General features: G+C 40.9%; 1 protein-coding gene across 2 annotated transcripts in view; it reads left to right on the top strand.

The window, feature by feature from the left end:
- The window catches only part of ATP7B (ATPase copper transporting beta), a 33,688-nt gene that overhangs the window by 2,653 nt on the left and 12,903 nt on the right, over positions 1 to 18,132 (top strand). Inside the window, exons 1-13 of one of the 2 annotated variants that reach the window (XM_063392031.1) lie at positions 1,145 to 1,227; positions 6,436 to 7,663; positions 9,214 to 9,450; positions 10,545 to 10,708; positions 11,571 to 11,732; positions 13,160 to 13,236; positions 13,598 to 13,772; positions 14,323 to 14,556; positions 14,743 to 14,834; positions 14,954 to 15,081; positions 16,171 to 16,325; positions 16,513 to 16,647; positions 17,505 to 17,699. In XM_063392031.1, the coding sequence (XP_063248101.1) occupies positions 6,484 to 7,663; positions 9,214 to 9,450; positions 10,545 to 10,708; positions 11,571 to 11,732; positions 13,160 to 13,236; positions 13,598 to 13,772; positions 14,323 to 14,556; positions 14,743 to 14,834; positions 14,954 to 15,081; positions 16,171 to 16,325; positions 16,513 to 16,647; positions 17,505 to 17,699 (2,934 nt within the window). In that variant the 5' untranslated portion in view covers positions 1,145 to 1,227; positions 6,436 to 6,483. Of the gene's footprint in view, positions 1 to 1,144; positions 1,228 to 6,435; positions 7,664 to 9,213; positions 9,451 to 10,544; positions 10,709 to 11,570; positions 11,733 to 13,159; positions 13,237 to 13,597; positions 13,773 to 14,322; positions 14,557 to 14,742; positions 14,835 to 14,953; positions 15,082 to 16,170; positions 16,326 to 16,512; positions 16,648 to 17,504; positions 17,700 to 18,132 lie in introns of those variants that run through there. The other variant, XM_063392030.1, reaches the window with a different exon arrangement.

The raw sequence follows: 18,132 nt of genomic DNA on the forward strand, positions 1-18,132 counted from the left end.
CTCAGAACAAAGCTCAGATGGTTGGAGCATGGTACTAATAATACCAAAGTTGTAGGTTTGATTCCTGCATGAGCCATTTGCTGAAGAATTTGACTTGATGATCCTTTCCAACTCAGAACATTCTGTGATTCTGTTTTCATGGTCTTTGAAACTATGTATGCTTCGAATGGCTCAAATAGTGTCAGACTGGAATGAAAGAACAGCCAGAAGAGACCAAATATACCTGAAGGCCTTTTCTGCCTCAAATTACTTCTTGTATTATAAATGTGTGCTAGAAAACAATCATGACATAAATTACTTTGTTCTACCAAAGGATCTCTTCTCTGTATTCAGTTCACTGGAATATGTGTTGCTTGTACTGGTGCTGTGAAGAACATCACAAAGAGGTTTGTCTTGTTTTAATTCTAAATTAGAAACATTTCATTTACAGCAAGCTTTTCCCCTTTCCCATAAACTAAACTTGCTTTACACAGCCTGTTTTAATTTAAAAGTGCCTGTTAAGGTCTCTGAGGTTTGTCGACTACAGTGCAGGTGTCATTTCAGTACCAGTGGCTGCAAGTGCCTAAATGTTTTCTTATCATCTGTACTGTCAGAGAAGCCTGATCCCAGATGGGGAATAGCAGTCCCTTGGCAGAAGCATCAGTATCATTAACTTAGTATTTTGGAAACAAATGCCTCATAAAGGCTGCTTTGTAGTAATATTCTCATTGAATCTTGATATTCAGGTTTAGCAGGTGTTTTTTCCTTTGTTTAAGACTTAGGAATTGTTTGAAAAATAACAAATTGTGTTGCAAGTAGTTACTGAATATAGTAGCTACTGACATTTGTTAATCTTCATTTGGGAGACGAGGGGAGAAAGAACAACCGGTTATGATCTAATACAGTTAAACAATATTCTCTAATAAGGTGCACTGAAAAATGTTAAGGAGGATGAGGAATGAATTTCTGGGTACTCTGTGTGCCAGAGTGCTGCTGTTACAGGCACGAAATTGAAGACTCGTGACCTTTGATGTTTTTGTGGCTGCTCTGCCCTCATTTTGTTGTTCACTGTGTGCCTGTAATAAACTGGGAAACATCTGAAGCGTTTAATTATTAGTGTGTGGCTTTTCAGTTGTGTGCAGCTGCTCCTGCCTGGATCCAAAACCATGAATCAGGTGGTTGTGAAAGAAGGAAGTAGGGGAGGTAAAACACAGATGAGATAATTCTTCGGCAGTTGCGTGCTCAAAGGTAAGAGGGCGATAACTGATTTCAGCTCACAGAGGTCCTGGGAAAAGAGCAGCCCAAAACTTCAGGACATAGTGGATAAGAGGTTCAGTGACCTCCAGCATTTGTGGATTAGCAGGCAGGGAGAGGCAGAGGGGCAGGTGCAGAGTGGGCCGGGCCCCATCTCCTCCTCAGCTGATTGCCTGACATCACTTTGAGGAGCCTGGTGCTTGAGTTTTAGGATGTGAGAGTTGCCATCCCTGCAGGCCAGGCAAAGGAGGGCAGGAGAGCAGTGCCGGCCAAGGGGGGAGAGCCTTGCTGGATGAGGACAGAGGCGCGGTGCTGTGCTGAATCTTGGTGTGGGTGATGCTTAGGGAGCTGTGGAGTGTGCCTGTCACAACCTCAGCCTTGTGCTGCAGAGGCCAGGAGTGTTATACTGGCATTTTGGAGGTGGCTGCACTTCTTGGGAAGGGGAAAGGGGTAGAGGGATGGATTTCCTGGCAGGCCATCCCACGAGGTGACCATGAAACACAGCAATGGAGGCACCATGGGGACTCAGCCAGAGGTGGCTGGTGGCTGGGCTGTGAAGCCAAGGAAGGAACAAACCTTGTTTAGTTCACAGCCATTCTCAAGATATGGTGCATGTGTGAGTTTCTTAGCCAGTGCTGTGGTTTCCTTGTCTTTGGGTGTTTTTCTGAGTTCCTTTGTTTTTCTCAGATTTATTATGTATCCCTTCACTGCTTGAACTGCCCGCCTTTGCATATTTGAATGGGACTATCCAAAAGAAGGAGCTTGTTTTGGGGGACCATGGGTCAGCATGATGCTACACCTCCAAGGGCATCCATCAGTGGGGTGGGTTTGCCCCACCAGCCATACAGACCATGGGCAAGGACTGCCTTTCCCAAATGGACCTGCCATGAACTCTGGATGCTATGATGCCAAGAGCTCTGTGCCAAACCAGGGCTCGAGACTTGGTGCTTCCAATCCAGCAGCATCTCCCTGCCCTGCTCCACCTCCATGCTTTCACAAAAAGTTAGTCCAGCCCCAGGGCATATTCCTGTTGGATGATCTTCCTGCTGGCTGGATGCAGTCAGAAAGGGGAGCATGAGCCTCTGCTTCTTCCAGCTATTCCAAAGCCCTGCTTTGCCCCAGGACAAGGCTTGAGTGCTACAGCTCCTATCTGGGACATCAGTGGTTCTTCATGCCTTGTTTCTTGCTTTGAAATCCTGGTCCTGGGACTTAGGCTTCAGATGCCACACCCCTGCACGTTTGCTACCCATCTTGGATCTGGTTCAGAGCTTCTCCTGTAGATGCAAGTGTTTTCAAACCAGTTGTGGTGCTTTCTTTAAAGCTCTCTCCATCTACTAGTGATTCTGTGTCAATAATTTCTCAAATTTATTCAATTTTTTTGTGTTGTTCATATGAGCCTCATAATTTCTTTGTGTCAGGATTCTTAGCTTTCAGAGTAGAGACTCTCTTGGCTGTATACTTTTAGCTCCAACTTTTACATGCAGAAAAAAAGGAGGGAAAGAATTGTCATCATTTAATGTGAAATTATTTGCATATTCTTCACATAGATACTGTAAAAATATGCATGAGGCTGGTAGAGCAAACAGACTTGGTGTAAACCTCTCCTTAAAAGTGGTGTGAGAGACAAAAGAGTAACTACAGCCAGTTCTTCCACACATTCCTGTGGCAGCTATAGCTGCACAAATAATTTGGCCATGACACACACACGGACCACATGGCCAGACACTGGACCAGCCTAGATCCTTCAGGAATTGAAGTAAACAAGGCCCAGACACAATCCTGATTGGCTGGATTCACGCTCCAGGGGAGCCCAGCCAATCCCTTTGCACCAAGGATGCACCCATGTCATTGGCTGGTGTGCTGGGCGGGGCTGAGACCTTACCCAATCAGAGAACAGAGCGGGACATTCAAAGCCCCTATAAAAGGGGGTGCCCCCAATAAAAGTGTGCAGTTGCTGCGTGAACTTTGTGTGTGTGTATGTCATGTTCCTGTGTCCACCAACAGCGATATATTCCCTTCTGCATGTAGAGTCAGATGCGTTTCCATTATTTAGTCCATATTTCTCTCTGAGCTGAAAAGTGCAGAAGGAGCAGTGCCTGAGCCTCCCAAACACCTTTTTTGGGCATTTTTGGTGGTGATTGATTCTCTGATCCTCTTGCAGATAGCCTCTCTGGATTACTATACAGCCTCATAGATGCCATTTTATTGCGGGGGTTAGCTGGTATCAGGAAACCCTTTTCTGACACCCAGGATTTGCCTGTGGAAAACTATGGACACATTTCTGTATGCCTCATCTTTGTGTCCTTACATGAATCTGCTGTTTTCCTCTTGTCTAGTGTAGAAACACCCTTCTTGCAAATACACACATAGATGTATTTCTGCCTCTTCTGTCTTTGGAGTCTTTTTGAAGCTGTTAAAAACAATACTAAAGGCTTTGTAAATTCTTTCTTTGTACCTGTGCATATTTCATGGTTTTGGGGGGAGATTCTTCAATGTTTTGGCATTTGTGTGGATTTTTTTTTAAGGGAAAGAATCTTTTAAATTTTCTTATATCCACATCCCCTTTACAGCTTTTCCTTGTCATTTAAAAATTTGTGTGCAAGGATTTCTCTCGTTCCGAGCATAAGCGTCTGGTTTTGACAAGTAGCAAACAAAACATTTTTGCAAATCCTCTTAATGTTGGGATAGCTTTTTTGCAAAACAAAAAAGCAGTGGCCAGGTTTTGAAGTTTCTGTGGCTTACAATGCATTGAGATAGTAGAATCAGTCCTTGCTTTTATGTTTTTCAAAAGACTGGATAATGAGAAATACCCTCTAATCTTTTTACACGATTAATTTGAGTTGCTTTTATGTCACAGGGTACCTAGGAAAACTCAGTTACTGAGCATGAGAAGGGAGGGAACACAGTGAAGGACATAAGGCCTGTGACAGTTCCTGAGTTTCATCTGCAAGTGGTGGCCTAACAGGCAGTGAAGCAGAGAGTGGAGGATTCTCATCTCCTCCACTCCTGCTCTGTTTCACCAAAGGATGCAGAAGGCAAAGTACATGCACAGGGTGATCTTCTGTACCTGTCGCACAGATTTCACCAGGTGTTTTTGATAAGAGAAGGCCACTGCGAGCAGTGTCCTTGAGGGACTGGGGACAGGGAAGAGGGGATGATGGACAATATTCAGATAATGGTCCTTGAGGCAGAATTTACAATAAATCTGAGTTTGAGTTTAGGCCACGTTTGAAATGTGGGGATTGGGAGACTGTTTTCAGATGGGTTTTCTTCCCATACACATGGCTGGGTTATTATTTCAAATTGTAGGAAGTCACAACAATAGGAGGACTCAAGAATGGGGGTGTCTTGGTTGTCTTTGTGTGGTGCTTAAACAGGGCACCACCTTTGAAATGAAGTCCGATTAACTGATAATGCTTTGTTTTGAAAGGAGATGCTTGTGGCACATTTCCGTGTATTTGGGATTTCACTAACTTACAGGAAGGGAAGTGCAACGAGAGCAATGTCCTGGGTGCTGCCAGGCCTATGGGAGGAGGAGGCAAAAGGGGATGCCGAGACTAAAATATTCCTCTGACTCTTCCCCAGCATCCCTGGAGTCTAGCCATGAGGCCAAGCAGAAGGGGAGGGAGCAGGAGGGAGAATTTGCTGTCAGGATGGTTGAGGAGCTGCACCACAATCTTAAAGAGTTGAACTTGCTCATTACTCCTCTTGTTCTAATAAATACAGTATAGAAAAGGCTGAAAGCAAATTTCTTGTCTTAAATTTTTGCTGTTTTTGTTGTGACCCCAGACCTCATTATTCCCAAGCTGTCTAAGCGTGAAACAAAATCAAGTTAATGAATTTTGAATACTGCATCAAATGAACTGGATGCAGTCTAGTGTTACTAAGCAGCCTAAATGCTTCTCATCCATGCTGTGGTATTGAGAAGGGAGTTTTCTTGTGGGTCAAAGGACAGGATCTGCAGTACTGAGCCCGATCCAGTGGGCCCTTCTCCAGGCTCTCCCTGCAGTAATGCCGAGCATCAGGTGTTTTGTTGAATGTCAGAGAGCCCAAGGCTTTGCCAGCAAGAGAATAGATTTATTCCAGTAGCTTTCATCTAGATCTTTAGTACTTAAAGTTGCCTTAAATCATGGACATGACTTTTCACATTCTTTCCATGAAATCTGACAATCTAGGACTTGTCCCTGCCCTTTTCAATCTTTCTCATCACGTGGCTTCAGCAACTGGAGACAGAGTCTATGCTCTTAATACTTGTTCTGTGAAAAACATTGGCACTTCTTTTTTTTTTTTTTTTTTTTTTAAATATTTAATTTTTGATTGAATTGAGTGCATTCAGCTGTAATGTTCCAGTATTGCACAGCCTGTGATCTGACTGAGAGACAGTTCATTTCTGGCTGGCCTGTTTCAGTTCTGGCCATCCTGACAATCAGTGTTGGATCAAATCAGTGAGTTACTGTAGCACAATTTTTAGTCTTAGGTGCCTCACAAGTAGATAAATAAAATTAAACTGTAGTAAAAATATCTGCTTACAGTTCTGTGTCATTCAAGGTCTTTGTTAGATACAGATTTCAAGTTAAATGGATTGTATACTAAATGCAGAGAGCCCAGGCCTTTGTGTGCATGCATGTAGCTCTTCATGCAGCTGACCCTCCCTGCACCAACTTGTTTCAGGCTTCTGGAAGAGTCACTATTCTGTTTTCTTGGGCTTTTTGGTTTTCTTTGGTTTGGTTTGAACTCCTCCTGAGAAAGTAGCAGGTTGGTCAAACTGGGCCAGTTCATGACCTTTTTGGAGAGGCAGCCAGCACACTCTCTGCTGTGACACACTGTGCCAGTGTCAGTGTGCTGTGAAGAGCAGCTCAGGCTGTGTGACGGAAATGTCCTGTGGCTGCAGAGATCTCGAGTTTTAAATTAGTTGGTTGGGGTAGGAACCAACTAATTGTTGAGTCAGTTGTTGAGCTTTTATATCCCTAGTCAATATTTTCTAAATTGCTGCTCAAGAGACTGTCGGAAGTCTGATTCATCATCATGGACATAACTCACTGGTAATATATTCAAAGTATGAAATAATGTTAAGGGGTCTTGGCCATATAGACTAACTTGAGAGCACTTCTAGTATGTGCTTGAGAGCATATGAAGACTGTTGTTGCTTTTACAGGGCTGCAGATACATGCATTTATTTTTGCTTTTCCACTTTCTCCTTAGGCTTTGTCCAACATTGATTCTCCTTCTGATTGTGAACTGAAGCCTACAATGAAACATAATTTTGCTTTTGACAACATGGGCTATGAGGAGAGCTCTGAAACCATGCCATCTCCACCTTCCCAAGAACATACTGTGGTAGCCAACATTGTGGGAATGACTTGCCAATCATGTGTGCAGTCGATAGAAGGTCGAATTTCCAAGGTGAAGGGCATTTTGAGAATTAAAGTCTCCCTTGAGCAGAACAATGCTGTTATCAAGTATCTGCAGTCGGAAATAAGCCCTGAACAGATCTGCCAGGAAATTCTGGATATGGGCTTTGATGCCAACATAGCAGAAGAGAAGTTGACAACAGCGACTGTAGATTTGCCGAGTTTGAAAGAAGCAGTAGTTAAGCTTCGGGTAGAAGGGATGACGTGCCAGTCCTGTGTCACCAGCATTGAAGGAAAGATTAGGAAACTGCACGGTGTAGCAAAGATCAAGGTGTCACTTGATAACCAAGAAGCAATTATTGCTTACCATCCTTACATCATTCAGCCTGATGACCTCAAGAGACACATCAGTGACCTGGGGTATGACTGTACCATTAAAAGTAAATCAGCCCCTTTGAAGCTGGGTGCCCTTGATCTCCAGCGCTTGCAGAATGCAAATCCCAGGGAGACACCTGCAAGTCTCGAGAGTGATGGGCTGGACCCGCTAGTCACCAAGATGGGTAGCACAGCAACAGTGACTGTACAGATAGAGGGCATGCACTGCAAGTCCTGTGTCAGAAATATCGAAGGAAATATGTCAGATCTTCCTGGCATAAAGAGTATTGAAGTGTCTTTGGAGCATAAATGTGCTGTGGTACAGTATAGCCCAGATGTAATCACCCTGTCAGCTTTGCAGCAAGCTATCGAATCCCTTCCACCCGGAAACTTTAAAGTAAGCCTCCTTAATGGTTCAGAAGCAGATAAAGCAGCATCTCCCTCAGGTGCTTTCACATACAAAGTCGTCAAACAGCCACCACAGGGCTCGACACACATGGCTGTTGTTAAGATCGATGGCATGACCTGCAGTTCTTGTGTACAGTCCATAGAAGGGGCCCTGTCACAGAGGAAAGGAGTGCAGAGTGTAGCAGTTTCTCTAGCTGGCAGCACTGGGACCATACACTACGACCCAGCTGACACTAGTGGAGAAGAGTTAAGAGCTGCCATAGAAGACATGGGATTTAATGCCTCTCTGCTGACAGGTAACAATGTTTTTTCTTCTGCGGGTAGCATGCCAAGATGGGTCAGGCAACATCTGCACTGAGATCCTTTCTGGAGAGAAACTCTTAGATCATCACATTGACATTGTCTCTTCTGAATGCTTGGCCTGATGTGACCTCACTTAGCAAGGGAGAGAGGCTTCAGCTTCAAATCACGTTGTTTCAGCCCTTAATAACTGCAGCAGTGTGTGTAAGAGCTGAGTTACATTATGGAGCCAAAAGGTCTGAGGTACAAAGCCTTTCAAATAGCTCATACCCTTACCCCCCAAAGTAGGTTTCCTCCTATGTCTACGGGCTGCTGTAAGTAGATCTATCAAACCAAATGTTTGCATTTATGTTCCAGAATACTAAAACCTACAAACTTAATGAAGTATCTTTCATTTAAAACCACTTTTTATCTAGCTAAAACCTCTTTTTAGTGTCTTTAGCCTTTGACCTTTATTTCTTGAGTATTTTTACCTGCCTTACTTCACTAAACCTTTCTTTAGGCAAGTGGCAAAATGCAGGTACTCTTTGGTGGGAACTGCTGCTTTTACATGTCAGCTGCAACAATGTATGCATTTTGTACATGTGCTCAATGTTTACAAAGTTGTTTTGATGCACAATCTTCTGTCTCACGAATTTTGAATGTGGCAATTTTTACCTGCTTTAACTAAACATATTTGCTTTGAAATTCTGATGTAGTTTACCTAAAATTAAGTAGTTTAATCACGAAAAAACACATCCTATTCACTTCTCTCATGGATCCAATCCCTCTGAATCTGTGATACTTCTATAAATGAGGAGGGGCCTGTATGTGGTGTTTAATTTTAATTTGTTTGGCTTATAATTTGTTGGTAGGAGACCTTCCACTCCATCTGGAAAAGGAGGGATCCTCCTGTGTTTAAAGTGTTCGTAAGCAACTCCTACTCCTTTACACAAACCTCTGCCCAAGGGAGGTAGTTTGTGAACACAGGTGGAGCAGTTGTGTGTCTGTTCAATATCTGGCAAGAAATAAAAATGCTTGCAAGAGGCTTGTTTGTGTTCAGGCCTCCGGGGTGCTTCCAGTACTCATTCTGCAGTACTTGCAGTGTGAATACTATGCCATAAAGAGAAACTTGCTGAGAAACTTGTTGTTTTCCTTGTTTGAGATGAAGTGATATGAGTCCTGCATAGATGGCAACAGTGACTGAATGGGTATGACTGACCTACATTCTCTGTGCTGGATAAGGACCCTCTAGATACCAATATATCTTTATCAAGTGGAGGTACCTGACAGCTCTAGGCATTGAAATTGGAGGGAATCATTTGCCATCTGAATATGGAAAGCTAATTCTGTAGCGTTAGATGGTCATGCAAGTGAATATGGTGGTGAATACGTATTTTTATAAGCATAGTAACAACCTGTATTATTTCCATATAGAGACCAAGGTTATTCTGTCACCTTCTGAACAACTATGAGGCTTTGTGTGGTTGATAAATGTGGCTTGTTTGTACATTTGCGTCGTCCAATCACACAGTAAATAGTTCAGTGTATTGTGCATTTATTCAAGATACCACCACTGGGGAACGCAGGTGCCAGCCTGATGCCAGCACAGCTGCTCTGCAGCCTCGAGCTCCAGAGCCTCCTCGCCAAGGCCATGCCTCGGATGCTCCTCCAGACAGTCCTCACCCTGGTGGCTCAAACCAGCTCAGTGGAGCCACAGAAGAAAAGTGTCTTTTACAAATCACAGGCATGACCTGTGCATCGTGTGTGTCTACCATTGAACGGAATTTGCAGAAAGAAGATGGTAATAAATTTAAGATTCCTATAATGAGCCTAATAATAAGGGATGATAGGATGGAAAAGATATTTGATGAGATTAATGGAAGAGGCTGTCATACAACATCTGGAAGTTAAATAGACCTAATGTTCTTTCTTAGTGCTAATGTAACTACATCACTGTTTAATTATCCTATTGCATTAGTGGACAAACATGATGAACATACTTGTAACTTGAACATACTTGTGATAAAAAATTCAAATAACTCTGAAGACAAGAACACAGAAATGGTTGTCATTTAGTTTTCAAGGCCTTGTTAGTTTACAAAGCAATCCATCTCCTCCAGAACCATGACAGCTCGGGCATATTTGCACAAGCAGGCGCAAACAAATGTATGGCCCCACTGCCAGGGTAAGCTTAGGCACAGTGGTGTTTACTGGTCTAGAAGTCTGCAGGCTGGGGCTGCCTTTCCTCTGGCCATGTAGAAGATTAACAGATGAGCCTTAGCAATGTCTGATTTCATTTGTGTCAGCATGCGTTTGGGAGGTTTTGCTTATTGATTACTCTCTCCCCAGTCTCCCAGTGGTGGTCTCACTGCCTTGATTTAGAAATCAAAGAAAGCATTAGCTCTTCAAAACTTTTTTTTTTTGCCTTGTGATCTTTATGTTTTGATTTTCAATTCTAAATGTAGATTTCTGCCGGCTCTTTATTTATTATAAAAATAAGGAGGGGTGGAGAACAGGAAAATAAAAAGGTCTAGCATTGTGCTGCGGGGCTCATCCCGAGCTACAAGAGTCTAGGGTAGATCTTGCAGCAGGGGATGTAAAGATTGCTTCCAGACATCCATTTTGTCTCATTAGATCAAAACAAAACTCACCTTCTTCCATGTGTAAATCTTGCAATTCCTCTCATTGCTAAAGGGAAACTCGATGTGGCTGGGTCTCTGTAAAAACTTTGATGTTGTGACTAGGGAACAACACTAGAAGGAGACAGAAAGAAATCATTAGGCTTATAATATCTCTGAGTTGTTAGAGTCCTCACTGACAGTCACTTGTAATATTTTATTTTTCTTTCCCTCAAAGGAGCTACATTATCTAATATTTTTGTTATTGCCACTGCAGGAATTGTTTCAGTGTTGGTAGCACTGATGGCAGGTAAAGCAGAAATAAAATACAAGCCAGAACTCATACAGCCTCTTGAAATAGCACAGCTGATCCAGAATTTGGGGTTTGAAGCTACCATCATGGAAAATAATACAGAAACAGAAGGGCAAGTGGAGCTTCTTGTAAGTCATGTGTATTTGAAATTAAATGTTTGTTTTGGAAAAGTCAGGTCTCATGTTCTTGCAAATTGACTCATTGAAGACTCATTTGCTTGCAAATAGCCTTGCTTGGGCAGTTGTGGCTTCAGCAGCTCAGTTCTGGCTGGTGACACTATTTTTTTCATAATTGCTGAAAAGACAAAATCAACTTGTCTTAGAAGAACCTTACAAGTCCAAAAGCACTGAAATAAAAAATGATAGTTCTATGTACAGATTAGACTTTTCTTAGCAGGCAGAAATGAAACAGAAGTTTTCAGTTAAGGCACTTTAGTACAGATTCTGAGTAACTGAGAATGTGTCAACAAATATCTAGTGCTAATGTTAAGGGTTTTGCATAGAGGTCTAGGAACTTTGGGTAAAATCAGTAAAATTAGTAAATTGCTTATATGAAGGATGGATTCCTCAAATACTAATTTTTATTCTCTGACAGATATTTACTGCTAGACAGAGAGCAACAGTCTGCTGCTGTGTTAATAGATCATAAAGTGGTAACATGCCTTATTGAAGCCACAGGAAAATTTAAGAAAGATGAAGTTACACATGCAGAGTTTGGCTTTGGCAATGTTGATATAAGTATTGATAGAACCATATTAGCTGTACTTTTACAGTTAATAGCATGTCTGAGTGCTACCATGCAAATACATGGCTGTGACTATATCTGCTCTCTGCACAATTTTGTAATAAAAGTGGATAGTTATGTTCCCAGCTTTGTATCATTTAAGACAGCTCTATAAAAACTTTATGCTGAGGCCTTATCTCAAGTACACCTGCAAATAGTGGATGAATGTGGGGGATTGTTAACTACCCAAATTTGTCTATTCTTTAGGTTACAGGGATGACTTGTGCATCTTGTGTTCACAATATTGAATCCAAACTCATGAGAACAAATGGCATATTCTCTGCCTCAGTTGCACTTGCAACAAGCAAAGCTCACATCCAGTTCGATCCTGAAGTTATTGGACCGCGAGATATTATAAAAGTAATCAAGGTAGGCTTTGGAAATTTTTTACGTATGGACAATTACATGGTGAAATTTAGAAGAAAATAAAGCAGCTGATATTTGAGAAGTTTCACAGATTTTGTAGATGCCATAGTTATTGCCATATTTTTATGCTCTTGTGGTGAGGCTGCTGTGCTCTACAGGAGTGCATAGGCTGTTACTCCAAAAACACACATTAAAAACTGCAAAATGAACCTTTTTTAATCTTTATCTGACAAAAGTGTCATATATTCATTTCTTGGGATTCTGTGTGTAGAATCACAGTCATTTAAGTGAAGTGTTGCTAATTCAGAAAAAAATACTTCTTTCTCTTTACAGTGACAACAGCTGTTAAAGAACTTTTGCCACAGCTCATGCCACAAGTATTACATATCTCTGTACACACTTGCATCTATTCCCACATCTTTTTGAAAGGAATCAGCCTGAGATTAAATGGAAAAATCCTGGTTTACCAGTAACCACACAGGTCATAAAATCCACTGTTATCATGGCCCAGATGTGGACAAAACTTTTTTCTTTTTTTGTCCCATCAGAAGGGAAAAGATCCTACTGTAAGAGGTGCATGCAGTGAGTAGTCAGGAGGACAGCAGAGACTGTTTGCCTTCCATGCTCTAGAGTATTTACTCAGAAAAGAGCTGCTAGACCACAGAGCTTATGCAGCAGCAGTTATTCACATGTTAACTAGTAGACTGTTCAGGCTGGCAGAGTAGTTCTCTAAAGCACATTTTGCTACAGAAGCATTTTGTGATGCAGGTAGGAAGTTTAGGTGTGTTGTTCTCGCAAGTGTGCTTTGTGTTTTTAGGGTGTTTGGGCAGGAGGCAAGGTTCTACTGCAGTAACTCACTCAAGTGTCACTCAAAGCTAGATTTTTGCTTGTATTTGTTTCTGGGATGCTTTGCCTTGCAGTTTGTTGTCCTACGGGTTTAAACTAACTTTAGGCACTTTAATTTTCAAGTTCAGGTATATTTATTAAACTGTAGAGCTAGGGACTTGTTCACAAGGTTGTCTAGCTCCCTGTGGCTTGTGCATTTTTACTTCCTTTGTGGTATGTCCCATATCTCCTGTTATTCCAATGGAGGTGAAAGAGCACACATTTTCCTTTAGGAGGAGTGCAGTAGAATCCCACCTGTCAGTGGAAGGTCCTCATGCCTAAGAACTTGGACACTTAACTGCATCTATACACTGTTCATGTATAGGTACCAGAAGTCCTTTGCAGTCCAAATTTTGAGTACTGACTGAAATATCCTCTCATTTTGGCAGAATCTAAAAATAAATAAGAGGTTAGAACTTATTAAACATGGAACCAATGTCCTTTTCTGACATTTCTTCTAGAAGTAGTGTCATTTAAATGAGTTGTAAGTAACATAGTTAGCTTCATCCAAACTAACTTATCTTTCCTTCCCTTTCATTAAAAAGGAAATTGGCTTTCATGCCTCTGTGGCTAAAAGAGCTCCAAATGCACATAACCTAGATCATAAAAAGGAAATACAGCAGTAAGTATTTCTTTTCTCTCTCAATATTGAACATGCTTAGATCATATCTCCTAACTTCACTCCCTACAGCGCTCTTCTCAGTTAATTAGATTATTCTTGTGTAAAGTATATTTAATTTTACCATTTGCCATTTGGTGTTCATTACTTACATTACTTTCATTAGTTTTAGTTTTTAACTGCCAGAAGTCTATACAGTTAAACATTTTGCAGACACCAAAGCTGTTCCAAAATACTGGATCTTTGCAAATATCCCAAAGCTGTGTGTTAGTAGAGTGCTAATAACCCCAGCCCTGCACTACTAGCACAGCTGGGCCTGAGTGGGGTGCAAAAAGCCCATGGATTTACAGTTTTTCTTTTTCAGGTGGAGGAAATCTTTCTTGTACAGCCTAGCGTTTGGTATCCCTGTTGTAGTCATAATGATTTATATGCAAATACCCAATGGTGAAGACCATGGATCTAAGGTGCTGGAACAGAACCTCATTCCTGGATTGTCTATTTTGAATCTTCTCTTCTTTATCCTGTGTACTTTTGTTCAGGTATGTCCATACTACTTCCGAGGGGTTTGCTTTCTATTCATCTTGCATTTATGTAATCTGATGTGATAGAGACAGGCTAATGGAAAGATTTAGTGGATTAGGCCTACCCTCTTGTCTGTACCACCTATGCAGAACAAAGTGGCACTAGTCTGCACGTTATCCATTCTGTATTTACTCATAGCTCTTACTCCTGCCAAAGTTGCATCAGATAGTTTCCAAGTGGAGAAGGTAATATTAAAATAGATACCTGATCATCTGCAAACTAATTGGGTAGCTGTAGGTATATCCTTTCATTTTCTATGCCTCGTTTACTTTGCATTGCTGAGGAAAAGGATGATATTTGCTGGTTTTGAGAATGAGGAAGTGCAAATGAGAGGATGTCAATGGAGTCAGTCTCCTAGTAGACCTGAAGTTGTGTCAGTATCAAATTTGCTTGGGTCAGCAATGCCTTCCCTCATGTACTACATGATTTTAATTCTGCTGTGGGCAGTATTATGTACTCTGTGGTTACTGATCTTAATAGGAGATCTTTCCCTGCTTACACCAACAGTTCCTTGGTGGATGGTATTTTTATGTACAAGCTTACAAGTCACTGAGGCACAAGATGGCCAATATGGATGTGCTCATTGTTCTGGCCACGACAATTGCTTATCTGTATTCCTGTGTGATCCTGATAGTAGCAATCATTGAAAAGGCAGAGAAAAGCCCTGTCACTTTCTTCGACACTCCTCCGATGCTGTTTGTGTTCATTGCGCTTGGCAGATGGCTGGAACACATAGCCAAGGTAACTCATCCTCATGCAAATATTGTGTATTTATGATAGGATAGAATAAACTATTCTGAGGAATTCTGAGTCAACTGTTTCTGGTGTAGTCTATAATATGAAAGGTTGTTTAGAGTTCATTGTGTAAAGTACATGTCAAGATTTATATATCTCAATGTATCTTAAACATTAATCTCTGTTTCTTAGGGTAAGACATCAGAAGCTCTTGCTAAGCTTATGTCTCTTCAAGCCACAGAAGCCACTGTGGTGACTCTTGGACCTGGCCATTCTATTGTCAGGTATGTATTTATGAATCAAAATCCCTTCAGCCTGCCTGGGTCACAGACTAGGCTTGATCCAGTTAACCTGAAAGCTGATGGCATAAATAACTTGCCTGCTCTATTTGTGTCTTTTGCAGAGAGGAGCAAGTACCTGTTGAACTGGTTCAAAGGGGTGATGTTATAAAAGTTGTTCCTGGTGGGAAGTTCCCAGTGGATGGAAAGGTCATTGAAGGCAGTTCTATGGCAGATGAGTCTCTCATTACTGGTAACTTCCTTTATCTTACACAAAGAAGTGAAAACTTCTGGAACTTTTTATTAGAAGAAAAGAGAGCAGACCCAACCCAAACACTGCCTGAATAACCTCCCACCTTAATGGATGCTGTGGCTTTGAGAGCTTGAATTCAAATCCTGCATCTGTGCACACCCTAAAAAATGGAAGGTTTTCCTCTGAGTTTGGCCACTTACTAACCTACTGATGGGATGGGTAGAGTCATAACAGTATTGTCATTATTCCAGCAATCTGGTTGGAGTTTCCTCTGGAATGTATTTGTAGAGATGGTACCTTCTCAGAAATAAAGTTTAAAGGATGATTTGGAAATATTGATGAGATGCTGGAGTTTGTATGACAGGGCTTTCTCAATGAGCAAGGAGGGGGAAAGAAAGCCTCAAAATTTGGTGTTTATCAAGGGTCACAGGACTTTTTTACATCTTCTGAAATTTTCATTTCACTTTGTAAATATAGTAAGGATTCAATGCATTGTTCAATTCTTATAAATAAAGGATATAAAAATTTACATTGGCATTGGATTACTTGTTCTAGTTCTGTTTTTACTTTACTTGGAAACAGGGACACCTTTAGCTTCAGGGAACTAGTTTTTATCACTACCACTAACAATAGAGAAAAAAAGATGTTCTAGAGCTAGTATTCTTGCAGAGGTAGCAGGAGAACAGGAGAAACTTTTTCCACAGAAAAAACTTTCTGGTCTTTGAAAACTGAGGGTCGTGGAGATAAAGACCGATTTCTCAAACTCCCATTGCTATGCAAGGTGTTAATGGAGAACTTCCTAGAAGTATCCTTTCCAACCAATTTGCTCCTTGTAAATTCCTTTTGAGGGATGGTATATTGAAAAGTTACGACCAAGGAAACAGCATTTGCTTTGAAATTAATCCTATTAAAAAGTTTATAAAAGTATGACACTACTTATCCATGTCTTCACCAGACAGAGATACACAATATGTGATTTCTGGTCATTATTGCTTAGCATACTGATCTTGATAATATAGAATGAGCTGTTTGCTGATGGATTATGCTGTTAGGGGTATTGGCTCATTTATTTTTACCTTTTCTTTCCAGGGGAACCTATGCCAGTCATTAAAAAGCCTGGGAGCACAGTGATTGCTGGTTCTATAAATGCATACGGCTCACTTCTTGTTAATGCAACTCATGTTGGTAGTGATACCACTTTGGCACAGATTGTGAAATTGGTGGAAGAAGCTCAAATGTCAAAGGTAAAAATAATGGAGAAGAAAACATTACTCACATATTTTTAGTTGAATGATAAAAAGATTCTATGTTTTGATACTTACACACTTCAGCAAACTGTGTTTTTCCAGAACCACTGTGTATTTTCATGAACTGTGCACATTTATGTATTTCAACCATGAACATACAAATAACTGGGTTTATTTTTTATAGGCACCCATCCAGCAACTGGCAGATAAATTTAGTGGATACTTTGTTCCATTTATCATCATCATTTCAACTGTGACATTGATAGTATGGATCACAATTGGTTTTGTAAATTTTGATATTATTAAAAAATATTTTCCTGTAAGTATTATAACTGGGGTTTTGTGTTAGGATGTCTTCCAATGTAATTACCATACTTTTCCTATATAGGGGTTTATTTTATAATCACCCTGAGAGGAGCTCAGTTGTTTAGATAAGAGCACCAAGGTTGTGGGCTCAATCTTTGTATGGGCCTTTTACTGCAAGAGTTGGACTTGATGAGCCTTGTGAGTCCCTTCCAACTCAGAATATTCTGTAAATACTTCTGTAAAACATGGTCTTTTCTACATAAAGCAGATAATTACGCTATTTAAAATCCCTCTGCAGGTACAAATATATTTTTGCATTTACCGCTTAGTTCTTCATGGGGTTCTTACAAATGGAAATTAGTGACAGCATTTCTGGACTAAACTTGATCTGTAGCTGCATTGCAAGAAACTGAGCCATTCTTATTATGTCTGAAATTTTTGTGGGCATTCCTGTTTCTGATGGCAGATAGTGGTTTTGGCTTGAGAAAGAAGCTGAGCTTCTGTTCTCTTCAGATGTGCTTTTGCTATGCTCAGCAACTGGGGGGGCCTGTGTATCTGGAAATAGTGTTCTCCTTTGCTAAGCTTTAAAGGAAATTCCAACAAATTATGTTGACGCCTGGGAGATTCAGAGCAAAGACAAGCATTTGTATGCTTGAGCAGCAAAAAAAGTCCAAAAAATACTGCCATAAGCAATTAATAACCATTGACCTTTCTTTAGCGTAACAGTAATAGATTGATTTCCTGTGCTGAAGTTTTCCAGATAAATGTGTTTTCTGAAGTGACTGTGATTGATTGTACATCTATGTTATCTGCTGTTGGCAGTCTTACATATCTTTATTTTTTTCCCCCTTCTCTTCCCTCTTCTCACAGAATCAGAGCAAAAACATTTCAAAAGCTGAAATAATACTGAGATTTGCATTTCAAACTTCAATCACTGTGCTGAGCATTGCATGCCCTTGCTCTTTAGGCCTGGCTACCCCCACAGCTGTAATGGTGGGCACAGGAGTGGCTGCGCAGAATGGTATTCTCATCAAAGGTGGAAAACCCCTGGAAATGGCACATCAGGTTAATAGATCATTCTGTACTTTTGTAGCTTACCCAGCTCTTGCTGCATGAAATATAATTCCCCAGGAAGTCCTGCAGGTCCAAAGAAAGACTGTGGAAAGTTGCTCATTTTTTTTTTCTTTAATTGATTGTTGCTCGTTAAAGTTAAGAAGACAAATCGAACCTTCTTCAAGGTAGTCAGAGCAAACTGTTGAGAGCCAGCATATCCTCCAATCTGATAACTGTTGCTAATGAGGTTGCTAATCCTCTTCAAGGTCTCAGAGGTTTTTGATTTTGCACTTTGTTTACTTCTTCTGCAAAAGAGCCCAGTAATAATCCACTGAGGCTTTTTCTTTCCTCTGAGACCTATTGTGAAGTGCTTATTGTTCATGATCAGTAGTTTAAAATGTAGAATGCAAGGAAAAACAAGAGAATTATTTGATGTTGTTTTAGT

This window comes from Prinia subflava, chromosome 3 (genome assembly GCF_021018805.1).
Source record: "Prinia subflava isolate CZ2003 ecotype Zambia chromosome 3, Cam_Psub_1.2, whole genome shotgun sequence".
Classification (NCBI taxonomy): domain Eukaryota; kingdom Metazoa; phylum Chordata; class Aves; order Passeriformes; family Cisticolidae; genus Prinia; species Prinia subflava.